Below are 16,460 nucleotides of genomic sequence, written 5' to 3' on the forward strand. Positions count from 1 at the left end.
AACAATGTTTTGGAAACCAATTTTGGGAAACAAGCAGAGAAGAGCAATTTGGTAAAGTTGCAGACAATAGTTGAAGACAATAGAAAGTTATGTTACATGGACAGTCACGTTGTTCTCTGTATCAAATTGTCTAATGAAGTTATTTACTGACTTCTTAATAGGTCATCCCTCCTCTGCTCTGTTTCCACCAGTCCAATCTCTGTGTACAAAATGATTTTACTTTCCAGTTGATAAACATTTTTGGTGGCATGGCCATCTGTAAACCCCTCAATTACTCTACATCCTTTTTTTACAGGACAAATTTCAGGTCACGAGACCCAAATATCTGCCTGTTGGAGGTGATCTTATGGCTAATACATACAACGTGACTGAATTCATTTTCCTGGGACTGTCTCCCAACTTGGAGGTGCAGAGAGTTTGCTTTGTGATTTTTCTGCTTTTGTACGTGGCCATTGTCCTGGGGAATTCCCTCATTGTGCTCACTGTCATGACCAGCAGAAGTCTGGGATCCCCCATGTATTTCTTCCTCAGCTACCTGTCCTTCGTGGAGATCTGCTACTCCTCCACTATAGCCCCCAAACTCATCTCAGATCTGCTGGCTGAAAGGAAAACCATATCTTGGTGGGGCTGCATGACACAGCTTTTTTTCATGCACTTCTTTGGTGGCATAGAAATGTTCGTGCTCACGGTGATGGCCTATGACCGCTATGTAGCCATCTGCAAGCCCCTCAACTACACCACCATCATGAACCAGCAAGTGTGCGTGGTCCTGGTGGGAATGGCATGGGTGGGAGGCTTTGTACATTCTTTTTCCCAGATCCTTCTCATCTTCCAACTGCCCTTCTGTGGTCCCAATGTGATTGACCACTATTTCTGCGATATGCTTCCTGTGATCCAACTGGCCTGCTCAGACACCCTCCTCATTGGTCTGCTAATTGTTGCTAATGGGGGAACCCTGTCTGTGATCAGCTTTGTGGTCCTCTTGGTGTCCTATGTGGTCATCTTGCTTCATCTGAGGACTCGGAGCGCTGAGGGGCGGCGCAAAGCCCTCTCCACCTGTGGGTCCCACATCACTGTGGTTGTCTTATTTTTTGCACCTTGTGTCTTCATCTATCTGAGACCATCTACCACTCTGCCTGTAGACAAGATGGTAGCCGTGTTCTACACAGTGATAACCCCACTCCTCAACCCTGTCATCTACTCCTTGAGAAATGCTGAGGTGAAGAAGGCCATGAAGAGGCTTTGGACCAGGGCAATGAAAATAGATGATAAATAGGGACTGAGACTTGGTACTGGTCCTTGCATTTGGAATGATGTGAGTCCAAACTGATGGGGCTTAATAGGTACAAGGAAAGTTATCTGGATGTGTTAGTGGTATTTTATCTTTTGCCCATCTTTAAAACTTTCATATTAATTGTGTATAAAATATTTCCTTATGGATGTACCAAAAATATAACCAGCCATTTTAGAATTTTTCTATTTTTTTAAAAACTATCTTTCATGGCACTGTGGTAAATATTCTTGGGTAGAGATATTCGCCTATACTTCTGACTTTCTTGTAGACTTGCTTCCTATGGTAAATTTACTGTATTATAGATCCTAAAGACTTTTTGGTGTACAGCCTTCGATTGAGTCATGTATGTTATGAAAGTTTTAACAGAAGGCAACTCTGCCATTAATTATTTGCTTATTATGAAATCATGTTGTAACTAAGCTCAAAGTGTCTCTCAATAAAATAGTAATTAATTAAAAATGGAAAAATATAATGTCATAGTCCTTTCTCATCATTTCCCAGAGTTAATCTTAGCAGGAATAACCCAAATTGATGCCACGTGCCTCCTGATACAATGTACTTGTGAGGCACACACCATCATTACTGTGGTATTCCTACTAAAGCACATAACCTGAGTGCAGTCATGAAAAAAGCATTAAGGAAACCTGAATTTAAAAAGATTCTGAACAATTACTGCCTTTCACTCTTCAAATGTGTGAAGACAAAGAAAGATAAAAGAATTGTTGTAGATTAACACTGATGCCAATTAAATGCATTAGTGGGAAATGAAGAGCATTAGCAGGAAAAACTATAGATGAGATAAAATAATTGCACATATATTAGTTTGCTGATTTTGAAAATAATTTCTTGCTTATATTAGAGAATGTCCTTGGCTTTTTGAATTGTTCTTCCCTTAGCTAGAATTATAAAAGGGCATTTTGTTGGCATGTTTCAAAAATTTTAGAAAAATGTTTTTTTTTAATTTGTTATTTTTATTGCATATATTTAAGATGAATACATGCTGAATACATGCTGTTAGACATATATAGTAAAATGTATCATGTATAGCAAAGTCTATTAACATACCCATCACCTTACAAAGTTAGCTTTTTCTTGTGGTAAGTGTAACTAAAGTCTACTCTAATCAAAATTTTAATATATACATAACATTGTTAGATATAGTCCCCATGCTATACTTTTGATTGGTACAGTGATTTATCTTATAGAACTAAAAATTTGTATTCTCCGACCTACTTCTTTTTTCCGCTTTATGAGAAAAATTCTATCCATCTCTTTGTATATCTTTTAATTTTTAAGAATGAATCATAATGAAAATCTGGAAAAAAATGTAATATTTGGGAAATTTAGATTAAGGGAAAACAGTTTTTTTTCTAGTTTTCATTTTTTCCCTGTAAGGCAAATCATTTTATAGTAAAATATTAAAATGTTTTGCAAACTAGAGAGAAATCTTATTGTGTGATTTGCATTTCCTTGATACTTTTGTGAAGATGGATATTCTCATGTTTGATTGGTTTTGAATCTTATCAAGATTTCAGTGTTTATAAACTTTACATTTTTATTAAGTAAAATTGATTAGATTTTTGTATTGATTTATTCCATTTATCTTATGCCATCAGTTAAATTCATATTTTATTTAAAATTACTTAAAAGTTTTAATTTAATTAGTGGAAAAGTAACATACTCAGAAGGTTTAAAAATAAACAAAATGAAAAGGTACACAAGTAAAAATTTGCTTTCTATTCATTTCCCCTTTCTTCCTTCCCTTTTCCTACTTTTCTTTACTCAGTTTCCTATATTTTTTCAGAGTTTTTTTTAAGAGAAAATGCACATGTAATATGTAGTTTCTCATTTATCTTCACCTTTTATAATAACACGCTATGAATGGATATGAAACTTGCTTTATTGTTTTGTGCCTATTGGAGATTTTTGTATTTTAACACAAGGAAAACTTCCTCATTTCTTTCTTATAATTTCCTGATACTCATTGAGTGGGTGTATCATTATTTACCTAAGAGGTCGCCTACTAATGAATATTTGGATTGCTTTCAAATAGTCTTATAAGCAATTAAACTTGATTTAAACACGTGCAGCTAATCTGTGAGATACATTTCCAGAAATGAAACTGCATTCATGTGTATATTTCAAAGCTGGATGTTTCGCTTTTTCTCAATTAAAAACATATCACAAAGGTGTAGTAACCAAAACATGGTATTGGAATAAAGACCAACATATAGACTATGGAACAGAATTGAGGTCCACAAACAAATCTGTGCATATTTGGTGAACTTACTTTAACCAGGTGCTAAGAGTACAGAATGGAAAAGAATATCTCTTCAATAAATGCTGTTGAGAAAGCTGTATATCCATCGGCAAAAGAAGAAAAAGAAGAGTGCAAAAGAAGAAAAAAATTAAACTTATTTCATCCTGTATGCAAAGTCACTGTCTATTTAAAAATCAGTAAGGACTGGTCAGCTGTCATTTGAGGTTTAGAACATAGGCTCTGGAATCAGACTCCTGACTTCTAAATTATACCTTTGTCACTTGGTGTATGTGACCTTCAATAGTTTATTATAAATTTATACTTCAGTTTCTTCATCTACATAATGGGGCAGCACTAGTAATTATTTCATGGATTCCTTTGATGATTACATAAAATTTCATGCAACATATTTAGCAGAGTAATAGGTCTCTATTAAGTATTCCATTGTGTGTGTGTGTGTGTGTGTGTGTGTGTGTGTGTGTGTGTGGTGAGACAAGAGGCAGAATGAAACAGCTCTTTTCCTTTTTTTCTTTAGGCTGGTAGAAATGCCTGCATGGGCTATCTGTTCTGATTCTTCATGCCATTTAGCCAGTCTTTATTAACTTAAAAAAATTCTTCTCATTTGTTTTCATTGGTGTGAGTTTTGCACCATTTTTTCTTCTCTTTCAGAGGTGTGTTACTGAGAAGTTGGGAAAGGATGTGACTATGACAGAAGACAATGCGGTTTATTTTGAAACTAATAAATTAGGGGCTTGTGAAGGTGATATACAGAAGGATTTAGTAGATTTCATTAAATAGTGCAGATGGGGCTTTAAAGACAGAATTTGAGTTCCATAGTGTTTCTGGTGGGGTATGAATAGGAGCAAAATGCCATGTCTATACTTCATATTTCTGTACATCTATATTTCCTTCTTCATTTCACCAAAGATATACAACTTTGGAGAAGCAGCATGGCTATGCAGAGCAGATTAGAATAGTCAAAAGATGTAATAATCTTTTTTTTTGCTTGGGAAATGATGGCTAGAAGTTCCAGCCTTCTAGCCTTCTAGACTTCTAGACTCTAGACTTCTAGAAGCCCCTGCACAAGAAAACCATGAGCTGAGAATCTGTGGCAAAATGCTTATAATTTTACAGTGAGCAATTGGAAAACCCTTAGGATAGGAATTAGATGACAGCTGGTTTATTCAGCTACCAACATATATGTCAGTGTTCCTTTTAGACTAGAAGGTCATTACTTGTCTGGAATTCTTTTGTTCAGACTGTCCAAAGAAACTGTGTGAAGTGGTCCTGATCCACTTGGTTACAGTCTTACTGGAACTCACTGACATTACTGTCCAATAAGGTGTACGGGCAGAAGACCAAGAGCCCCTTGAGGATGTCTATGGTAGGGACCTGTGGGTGATTTGATGTTGGATTCTCCTCTGCCACTTACTTGAGAACAGGAGGGGGCCAATCATGAGGGCAAGCAGAAGTCTCATATTTATAATTGGGTTAATTAGAGAGACAGGTTCCTTTACCTCTGAATGTAGCAACTGGGAAATTTTTGCTTTTCCCAGAAACTCCCCAGATGGAGGATGCTAGAAAACTTCAGGGAATTCAATTCTCTGATCTCAGCTTTCCTTTCCATACACCTTAAATGTTTTAGGCTTCTTAGCCCAACAAACATTTCCAGCTCTTCTTCATGGGGGTTTTAGGGTAGACCGACCCTGTTCTATTTCCTTATAATTCTCCTAGTGAAAAAGTCATTAAGTGCTGGAGTTGGCACATGGAGGTGGGGGATGGGGGAAGTCAGCACTTATCAGTGCCTTTTATGGATGAAGCAGATTCTGAGTCCATCCTTGGGCCCCTTCAAGGATGAGCAGACCCTCAGGTGAGGTCTTTTTTGCACATTGGCACTTTCTGTTGGTGTTAATCTTGCTTCACATACTTCCCTTCATGGGCAGACTTTCTTAGACTTACTGTCGTCTGATGGGCAGAACTTTGGTATCATTTTGTTAAAACCTGTCTGATTAAATTACAGGACAAGAAAGTTACCTTGGCTTAGAATGGATTTTACAGTCATTCTCCTCAGAGCTACTGCTAACATGGTCAGCACAGAATAATTTGCAAAGCTAGTTTTCTAAGTCAAATTCTGAATAACAAAATTTTCAGGAATATTCTTTTCAGAAACTCAAGGGACCTGCCTAAGACATCCTTACATCACCTTCTCTGGGAGAAATAAAAGTATTAGCTCCAGTTGAGCCTGAATGGAGATTAGCCCATGCAGAAGCCCAAAATTTGCTGAGGAACAATCTTGAACCAAGATTTCCAAATTTTAGACCAGTAAACACTAGCATACTCTATTTCTTTGATAACTTTTTCTTTGGACATTGTAAGTTAAAGAAAATCCTGTTTTCTTAGGGTGAGTTGGTGCAAGTGAATCAATTTTCTGACTACAAAAGATCTGGAAAATCAGATTAAGAATCAAGGTAACAAACCATCAAGGTAAGATTATTTCACCAATCCTCCTGGGACATGCTGAGAATTATTTTTTAAAAAAATATCTTATTTTTGAGACTACATACCCTTCCTCTGTGAACTTTCATGTATGCACTGTTTATAAGACACCCTCAGGGTCATTTTGGCTTTGAAATAGCTGGAGTAGCAGATGGAACAATGAGACATCACAATAAAACATGCATTAACATCTACTCTGTGTTCCTAGATCTGTGCCGAGTGCTTTGAAGGATAGGATATAAGAGATACTTCAACAGCCTTCAAGAGCTTACATTTTCATTGGAGAGCCCTGACTGATACATGTAAACCATATAGACAATAGTTAACACTTGGTGACAAGGTGCTAGAGGTAAGCACCCTAGTTCTGAAGGAAAATCTTGCAAAGATGTTTTTTCCTTGGCATCCCAGTTTGGTTGACTCCAGAAACATGCTCTCTTCTTCAGGATTTCTAAGCTTTGCACAGGCTGCCTGGATAGAAATTATACCTGGGGCAAGTGAGCAATGGAAGCTGGACTGCACTATTCTTTTCTTACTATTATTATTATTATTATTATTATTATTATTATTATTATTGCTATTATTATTATTATCATCATCATCATCTTATGCTTCCTCCTGGCTTTACCTTTTTATATACATGGTTCTCTTGTCTCGTCATGGCATCCCTCCCTTCTGGGTACAGTTTTGCATGAGCACCAGGAAGAGAAGTCGATAAATGAGATGGGAAATGAAACAAGTGTAGAGCAGGAGCCATTAAAAATGATTTTCTTCCCAGGTCTCTACCAAGAAGCTGCTGAATTCCAGGCCCCAGATTCCTCTTCTGTAATTTAGGAGTCCATGAGCTTCTTTCCAAAATTAATGGTCTATGTTTTCTCAGTAGACGAAACTAGAAAAGAGAGGGCCCTCGGTTTCTCTATGACATGATATCTAGAGAAAAAGAGGGGGGAAGGGAATGCTGGAAAAAGCCAATGGGGCTGTCTTATCTTTTAGAACCTCATAGAACACGGTACTTATGATAGGAAAAGTCAAATGGGAAACCACAAGGTAGGGACTAGATTCATTTGAAAGTTTTGGAAAATTTTCATGGAAGTTGTTTAATGAGGTCAGCAGATCTTAAGCTTCTATGTTCATCCCTATTTTAGGTTTTCTTAACTGCCATCCTTGGAAAAATATGGAAACCTTATGAAGTAATTTGCTGTCTCATAAAACCACATTATTTTTCCCCCTGAATTTCCTGCTTTGGTCTGTCAATTAAAAAGTCAGAATTAAAAGTTATTTTAGACTCCACAGGCAAAAAATCATGACTGGTCTGATGATCCCTTTATGAAACAAACTGTTCTAAATTTCTATCTACAGAATCAGCAATTGTTAGTTTCCTTCCATTCCAAATCCATTTAATTTTTAACTTTTTAAGACAATTTGATAATTACCTTGTACATAAATCTTGCTCTGTTAGCCTTTAACAGTCTTGAATAAAAAAAAACAATAATTTTTTTTTTAAAATCTGAAGACTAAAGAGATCCTTTCACAGTCTCTCAGAGGAGAAGTCTCATTGCTACCCCAGATCAGAGGCAATTATAGAAACAGAGATGATTTGTTTTGAAGCTAAAGTTCACAGAAAATATTCACTCAGAGTCATTTTTTCCCATGAGAATGAAACCTATTCTGCTCATGTAAGGTTCCTGCCTTTCTGCATAAACATCTTGTGTGTGAAACACCAGCACTTCAGCTGGGTGCATAGAGGAGCATGGCAGTGGGGTATAGGGAAAGGGGACAATAATGAGAGGGCCATACTATCCCTTTTTACAGATTAGGGAACGGAGGCTGAGTAGGTTTGATTACTTGTTCAGGGTCAGATAGCTCTTTTGATTCAAGGTCTGTATTTAAAAAATGTAAATGCTTCTGCCACCTTTCATAACTTAAAGTAGTTATGTAAAAAGAGCATCATATCAGTATTGCCTTATAACATGGTGTGGAATGAATTTTGTACATTGAATCCCATAATTTCTCAATCCCAATTATTCTGCAACCTAGGAGACTAGCTGGACTCCCTAACAGGCATAAGAAAGAAACCAAAAGTATGGGGATATGATACAGTCTCCAAGCATCAGCTACTCTCCTTGGAGGTGGATATAGAGAGGGGGAAGGATGTGAGGTGGTAACATGTCAGAGGTGTTTCAATTGTTAATTAATCAATTACTTAAGTTGTGGACAAATACAAATAACAAAATTGACCATTTAACCATTTATAAGTGTGAAGTTCATTCATGGACTGGGTGTGTAGCACAGTGGTAGAGTCTTACCTACCTTACCTTGAGGCCCTGAGTTTCATTACTAGCACTGAAACAAAACAAAACAAAAAGAAATAAAAACCATACAGTATTGTATACAGAAAATTGTTTGCACTGCATATATATATTATATATTGTATGTATATATAGTATTGTACATACATAATTTCATACACATGCACACACTGTGTGCAATCATCACCACCATCCATCCACAAGCCCTGAGATGCCCCAAAGTGAAACTTACATGTTCAACATCAACTCTGCATTCTGCCCTCCCCAGCTCCTGAAAAGCAAGGTTCCATTGCTCTGCTTTCTGTCTCCATGCACTTGATTACTCTGGATACGTCACATAAAGGAACTCATGCTGTAGTTTTCCTTTTGTGTCTAGAATAGAATGTCACTTAGCATGTTCAGTCCCATGTTTTAGCAAAATCAACTGTTCTAAGGGCTGGTAAGATGCCTGAACCAGAATCTTGGAACACTATCAGTTTGCACCAGCTATGATGGTTGTCAGACCTGCCTCCTGCAGCAAGAGCACCTTAGTGCTCACATGAGGTTTGAACAGGGTCATAAGGCAGAATACATTCATAATCAATTATACTCAGAGTTTATAATTTGGTTTGAACATTTATGAGCTCTGGAGCCTGGTTGGTTTCACAGGCTGGAGAGTAATTTCTGCTGAGAAATTCTATCACTTGTGGTAAAATATTGGTACCATGTTCTGGTATAAGATAAGACTGATCTGAAACTGCTAATATACCACCAGCATAAGCCATTCTTTTAAAAAATATTTTTACACTTTTTTATGTATTTTATTTATGAGTGCCTTATACTGCTAGGCAAGGGCTCTACCTCTGAGCCACACCCCCAGCCCTATGAGTCATCCTTCATAGCAGGAGACCTAGTGCAAGCATCTAAATTTTGAAGAATATAGATCTTAGTTTGAATATGAGCTACATGACCTTGGGCAAGTGACTGCACCTCTCTGATTCTGTTTCTTTATCTATAAAATGTCCTCTGATTTTTGTTTGAGGATGAAATCAGCTAAAGCCTGTGCTTGGATCCGAGGAAACACTTCAGTGTAGCTTCACAATGAAGTCAAATCGGATTCTGAGAATAGTGTCAAACTGCAGATAATTGCTGTTTTATCCATTTGGTCTTCTGGAGTCCATGCTCTGGGGAAACTCAGGGCAGAAAGGGAACTCAAAAGGGAGCAGACAGACACAGATGTTCAGGTCCGAGAAGGATGTTTCTAATGACTGAGGACAGTTTTGCTGATTCCAGGCGGTCAGCTCCTGCGCTTTAAAACATGGCAGATACAAGCAATGTGACTGAAATCCTTTTCCTGGGATTTTCCCAGAACCAGAACGTGCAGAAGGTCATTTCTGCCTTGTTCCTTCTCATGTACACGGCCATCGTGCTGGGCAATGGCCTCATCGTGGTGACCATCGTGGCCAGCAAAGGGCTCACCTCGCCTATGTATTTCTTCCTCAGCTATTTGTCCTTGGTGGAGATCTGCTACTGTTCTGTCACAGCTCCCAAGCTCATCTGTGACACTTTGACCAGGAGGAAAGTCATTTCCCTCAAGGGCTGCATCACACAGATCTTCTTCCTCCATTTCTTCGGCGGCACTGAGATCTTTCTTCTGACGGTGATGGCCTACGACCGCTACGTGGCCATCTGCAAGCCCTTGCACTACAGGGCCATCATGCACCCGCGAGCCTGTGGCCTCCTGGTGGCGGCGGCGTGGGGTGGGGGCTTGCTGCATTCTCTCGGGCAAACCTTCCTCATTTTCCAGCTGCCCTTCTGCGGCCCCAATGTCATTGACCACTATTTCTGCGATGTCCACCCGGTGCTGAAGCTGGCTTGCTCGGACACGGTCCTCATCAGCCTGCTCATCATCCTCAACGGCGGCTCCATCTCGGTGCTGAGCTTCGCGGTGCTGCTGGCTTCCTACGCCGTTATCCTGCGCTCCCTGAGCAGCCGCACCGCCGAAGGGCGGCGCAAGGCCCTCTCCACCTGCGCTTCTCACCTGGCGGTGGTTGCCCTCTTCTTTATACCGTGCTCCTTTGTCTACTTGCGGCCCTGCGTCGCCCTCCCTGCGGACAAGATTGTGGCCGTGTTTTACACGGTGCTCACGCCCCTTCTAAACCCGGTCATTTACTCCTTCAGGAATGCAGAGGTGAAAAGTGCCGCGTGGAGGCTCATGAGGAGGAGAGCAATCGGGGAGGGAAGCAGATGACTGAGGCCAAACTGGGGGAGTCGGGTAGGAAACGGGGGCTCCTAAGATCCCACTCTGCCCCTACCTCGCCTGATGGGGTGGCCTTGGGGCTAGAGCCTGAGCCTGTGGTGTTGAAGTGACAGTAGTGAGGGGTCCCTCCTGTGCCTCCTGCACAATCCTGGAAACACTGAGGATTTGCTGAGAGGTTCCGGTGCAGGCCGAGCTGTCTCAGAAGACATGGATTTGTTAGGAGAGTCACATGGGCTTGTGCTAGAGTTAGACTAGGGTTTCTAAAGAATCAAAGGGGAACACAACAGATTTTTTTTTTACGTGATTTGAAAGCACTAGATAAGGATGCCCGTTTTCTAGATAAAAGTGTTATTTCTGATGTATATCATTAACATTTTGATTTCTAAAATTCACTTTTGTTCACTTTTGTCTGCCCTTCTTCTCAGTCTGGCCACCTCTTGGCTTCTTAGGCTTCACATGCTTTTTAACAAAACACCCGGGTGCCTCACTTCCTATACCACCATATTGTCTAGTTGGGCTCCATCCGTGAGTGCTCCACTTCACCCAGTCTTCATTTGAGAGCTGCTTGTATGGGTTATTTAACTGTTGTTGGTCCCTTATTACAGTCCTGCGGCATTTAAACCATCTTTCAAAATAGTCTTATTTGCGACAGCTATCAGACCATAATAGTTGTATGTATGCCCCAACAACAACCCAAATCCTGCTCTTCATTTTCAGCAGATATATTTTTTCCCCACATTTCCACACTAAATGCCTTCTGATTTTAACTGGGTCCTCCTCAAAGATCTTTAGTGACTCCCATTGCCTTCTGAATCAATTGTACATCATCTTATTTCATTGAACTAATATTTACTGAGAAAATAAGCTAAGTTAATTGCATATGTTTGTTCAAACTAATACAATGATGCTGGGAAACACTAATTATTGATTTAGTTGTTTTGTAAAGGCAGGCTCTAAAACTCATAGATAAGATTACACATAGTCAGAATTAATACTCCTAACTCTTAACTTTATACCATGGCTGAAAAAGAATACAATGCAGAAATCCTTTTGTTAGTTACAAACTCAGAGTCCATTCAAGTGTTTGCCTTGGAAGATACATAGTGTCAGAACCAAACAAATCAGACATAGACATGATAAAATAACAAAAACATGTTAAACAAATAAATGAACAAATAAATAAAATAATAGCTATCTCAGGCTCAAAGTAACTTTGTGAATAAATGGTCATAAGTAATTGTATTAAATTCAACTGGTTCTTAAGCGATTCACATCCTTGTCAAATGACTTTCCCAACATTGTAAAGATAAAATAAGATTTGAGAGAAAGAATGATACCAAAAGGGAGAGAGAGGTTGACATTAGAAAGCTGGGCTTCAGGTCAATCAATAAACTTGAAAAATGGCAGGAGGTTCTACTGTGAGTATATTAATAACAACTGGAGGGTGGTGAATGGTTATTACAGTGTCACTGTCAAGAACAAGTTCACAGAGAGTAAGGACAAAGGAAGTGAAATCCCAAAGGATGGTGTCCCAGCACTGTTCTCACCACAATTATTTTGTTATTCTGGTTGCAAAAAACAAATAGAGTGACATTTGCTAACAACATGAAAGTAAAGAGAGCTTCTGCTCTATATTAGAAAGACTTAGACTGGCTCTGATTCCTGAATCTCCTGGAAAAGTGTTCATAGAAGACTCAGAATAGCAGAAATACATGGCATATAGACTTGCTGAGGTTGGCAGGAAGGGTTTACAAAGAGGAGCCAAAACAAAGCAGCTTCTGAATGTTAGAGAACAACAAGAAAGAACAATGCCAGAGAAAAGAGCAAGGAAATGTCATCTCCTAGGATTTTTTGCCCGGGAATATTGAGCATCTTTTCTTTCCCAGAATTTCACAACAAAACTATATGTGTTTTGTAGCATTTTTATTTCTCAAACTCTCCTCTAAGATTCTGAAAATGGTTTGTACAGACGGTTACATTTTTTCCACAGATGGAGAGGAAACATAGCTCTAGAAATAGCCAGTTTTTGCCACTGAAGGACGCTATAACAAAAACAGTGTAATCATGTAATATACACCAAAAAAGACTTTGGCTGCAGGTACGTGTCCTAACCATTTTTAGATGGAAAAAAAGTTTTAGCCATATTTTATTTTTGTTGAGACTTATCTTAAATATAAAACATGAACATTATTTATCTATGCTCTTTTGTAACACTCCAAGAAAGGATCAAGTTTATTCTGGTGTGAGAACAAATGCCTGCACTGGGTTGTGCAGCTGGTACACTGGCCATCATCTGAAAACTGTTGTGTGGTGCAAGTGCATTATAGATCTGTCTCTCTCTAGCTGAACGACACTGGGAAAATTAATTGATCTGGAAACTCAGTTCCCTCAGTTGTAAAATAGGGACAGTAGTAACATACATCACCTGGGAGCATTGTTGTAAGTTTGTTGTGAGATAATGTATTTAGCCCAGTGCCTGGCACTCAGTAGGTTCTCAGTAAATATCAGTTATTATTAGATTCATCCATCCATTCTTTCCTTCCTTCTTTCCTTCCTTCCTTCCTTCCTTCCTTCCTTCCTTCCTTCCTTCCTTCCTTCCTTTTTTTGTACCAGCGATTGAACCCAGGGACCCTTTACCACTAAGCCACATTCCAAGCCCTTTTTTATTTTTGAGACAGGGTTCCACTAAGTTGTTTAGGGCCTTACTAAGTTGCTGAGACTGGCTTTGAACTTGTGATCCTCCTGCCTTAGTCTTCTGAGCTTCTGGGATTACAGGTGTGCACCACTGTGTCTGAATAGATATTTTTTATCCAATTAGAGCATTATAGTTATACATAGTAGATTCATTTTTATAAAATTGTACGTATATTTGATGTACATCTTTCAGTCCCCATTCTCTCTTCTCTCTATCACTTCTTCCTCTTTCCCTCTATTCTCCTTCCTCTACTCTATTGATTCTCTATTTATTTATTTATTTTTGATTGTTGCTTTCTATATAAAGATAAAATTCCCAGTGGTATATTCATATATGTACATAACATGATTTTGCTAAATTCATTTCCCATTTCCTCCCTGTCCCTCTTACCTCTTTCTTGATCTTCTTCTACTCCACTGATCTTCCCTATATCTTTATAATATTTGATTTCCCCTTCTTTCCCCTGTATTGCTCTAGCTTCCATATATGAGAGAAAACATTTCACTCTTGACTTTCTGAGTGTGGCTTATTTCACTTGGCCTGATTTTCTCTAGTTTCATCCATTTATCAAGAAATGCCATGATTTCATTCTTCTTTATGGCTGAATAAAACTCCATTGTGCATATACACCACATTTTCTTTATCCATTCACCTATTGATGGGAATCTAGACTGGTTCCATAACTTGGCTATTGTGAATTGTGCTGCTATAAACATTTATATGGCCATATCACTATAATATGTTGATTTCAGTTCTTTTGGATATATACCAAAGAATGGGATAGCTGGGTCATATGGTAGTTCCATTCTTAGTTTTATAAGGCATCTTCATACTGTTTTCCAAAGTGGTTATACTAATTTGCAGTCTCACCCACAATGTATGGATGTAGTTTTTTTCCCCCACATCATCATCAGCATTTATTATTATTTGCATTCTTGGTAATTGCCATTCTGACTGGAGTGAGATGCAGTCTCAGTGTGGTTTTGATTTGCATTTCCTTGATTGTGAGAGATGTTGAACATGTTTTTTTCTTGTATTTGTTGGCTATTTGTATTTCTTCTTTTGAGAAATGTCTGTTCTCTTACCCGTTTATTAATTGGGTTATTTGTATTTTTTAATGTTAAGTTTTTTGGAGTTTTTATATATTCTGGACATTAATCCCCTGTCTGAGGAACAGGTGGCAGAAATCTCCCATTCTGTGGGTTTCCTTTATGTTCTTAATAATTTCATTTGTTGTGCAGAAGCTTTTTAATTTATGCTATTCCAATTATTGTTTTTATTTCTTATACTTTAGGAGTATTTTATGGAAGTCAGTGTCTGTGCCAGTGTGTTGGAGTATTGAGCCTATGTTTTCTTTTATCAGTTGCATAGTTTCTGGTCTAATTCCTGGGTCTTTGATCCACTTTGAGTTTACTTTTGTACAGGGTGGGAAATAGGGATCATGTTTCATTCTTCTACTTAAGAATATCTAATTTCCCTGATACCATTTGGTAAGAAGGCTATATTTTCTCCAAAGTATGTTTTTGGCTATTTTGTCAAGTATCAGATGATTGCATCTGTAAGGTTTACTTTTAATTATTATTTTTTGAGGTAAGTTAAAGATGGTACTTTCCCTAATTTCTTTCTCATCAGATTTATTATTGGAGTATGGGAAAGCCATTAACGTATGTGTTTTGATCTTGTATCCTACTATTTTGATAAATTTGTTTATCAATATGGAAGTCTTCTGGTGAATTTTTTTTGGGTGTTCCAAATATAGGATCATGTTATCAGCAAGAGATAATTTGACTTCTTATTTTCCTATTGGTAATCCTTTAATTTTCTTCTCTTGCCTGATTGCTTTGGCTAGAGTTTCAAGAACTATGTGGAGTAGGAATGATGAGAGTGGAATGTTTGTCTTGTTTCTGTTTTTAGAGGAAAGACTTTCAGTTTTTTCCATTCAGTATGTTGTTGGCTTTGGATTTGCCATATATAGCCTTTACAATGTTGAAGTAAGTTCTTTCTATGCCTAGTTTATCTAGTATTTATAAACTAGAGAAATTTTCTTTCTTGTAATAATCATATGATTCTTGTCCTTAACTCTATTTATGTAGTGAATTACTTTTTTTTTGCATATGTTGATCCATTCTTGCATCCCTAGGTTGAAATACAGTTGATTATGGTGCACTATCTTAATGTGTTTTTAAATGCAGTTTGTGAGTATTTTATTAAGGATTTTTGCATTTATGTTCATCAGGGATATTGGTCTAAAGTTTTCTTGCTTTGATGTATCTTTGTCTGGTTTTGACATCAGGGTGATATTGGCTTCATAGTATGAATTTGGCAGTGTTCCCTTCTTTTTCTGTGCTGTGGAATAATTTGAGGAGGACTGGCATTAATTCTTCTTTAAAGGTCTGGGTAGAATTTGGATGAAATTCTATCTGGTCCTTAGCTTTTTTATTGTTGTTGTTATTTGTTTCAAGGTTTTTAATCAATGCTTCAAAGAAATATCTTTTCTCATTCTAATCCTATAATCTTTTGGATAATTTTAAAAGTTACATTTCAAATTGTACATAACAGCCAGTTAGAATTTTGCCTGAAATTCTGTTGTATCAACTTGGGAAGAACTTATATTTTATGAGATTGAATCACTCATGGGTATGGCTAACTCTTATTTGGTTCTTTGGCAGTGGACAATAAAGTCTTTTTGAAAAACTAAACACATAGATTTCTGTACAAGAGACTTATTGGAGAAATGTAAAGAAAAAAGGGAAGCAAATCAGGGACTGGGAAAAAAAAATCTAAGCCAGGATGCAGTTGCAAGTAAATTCCACCAGAGAGTCCCTTTAGCCTGATTTTTTTTTTTTAAGGGAATTTAGGGACTGTGAATTATGGCAAGGGTTGTTTTGACTTGAGGCAAGGAAGTGTAGTTTTTATACTCTCACACTATTTAGACATTAATTAAGGGATTCTCTGGGCCTGGATAGGGGACATAAAGACCCAGGCATTTTTGATTATTTAATAGAGGGAACATGGACTTCAGAAGCAGGTGCTAGCTGTTGGAAATACAACATATAAAGTCATGAACAAATAAACATAAAAAGCAATAGTAAGGGATGTGACAGGGATGTGACCAGACCTTTACAGTCTGTTCCATGGTTTCCTTTTATTGGACCACTCCTGGACTATGG

General features: G+C 37.9%; 2 protein-coding genes across 2 annotated transcripts; both read left to right on the top strand.

Annotated features, from left to right (window-relative positions):
- Window positions 1–331: 331 nt before the first annotated feature.
- Window positions 332–1,276, top strand: LOC308639593 (olfactory receptor 4X2-like; the record flags this gene model as incomplete). Its single annotated transcript, XM_081277830.1, has 1 exon — window positions 332–1,276. Exon 1 carries the CDS (start codon window positions 347–349, stop codon window positions 1,274–1,276), a length of 930 nt encoding a protein of 309 aa, XP_081133956.1. The 5' UTR covers window positions 332–346.
- Window positions 1,277–9,653: 8,377 nt separating this feature from the next.
- Window positions 9,654–10,586, top strand: LOC308641809 (olfactory receptor 4X1-like; the record flags this gene model as incomplete). The annotated part of the gene is made up of 1 exon (XM_081280403.1): window positions 9,654–10,586. The coding sequence occupies one exon, from the start codon at window positions 9,654–9,656 to the stop codon at window positions 10,584–10,586; it is 933 nt and encodes a 310-aa protein (XP_081136529.1).
- Window positions 10,587–16,460: the final 5,874 nt, after the last annotated feature.

This window comes from Spermophilus citellus (genome assembly GCF_964194105.1).
Source record: "Spermophilus citellus genome assembly, chromosome: 2".
NCBI classification, from domain to species: domain Eukaryota; kingdom Metazoa; phylum Chordata; class Mammalia; order Rodentia; family Sciuridae; genus Spermophilus; species Spermophilus citellus.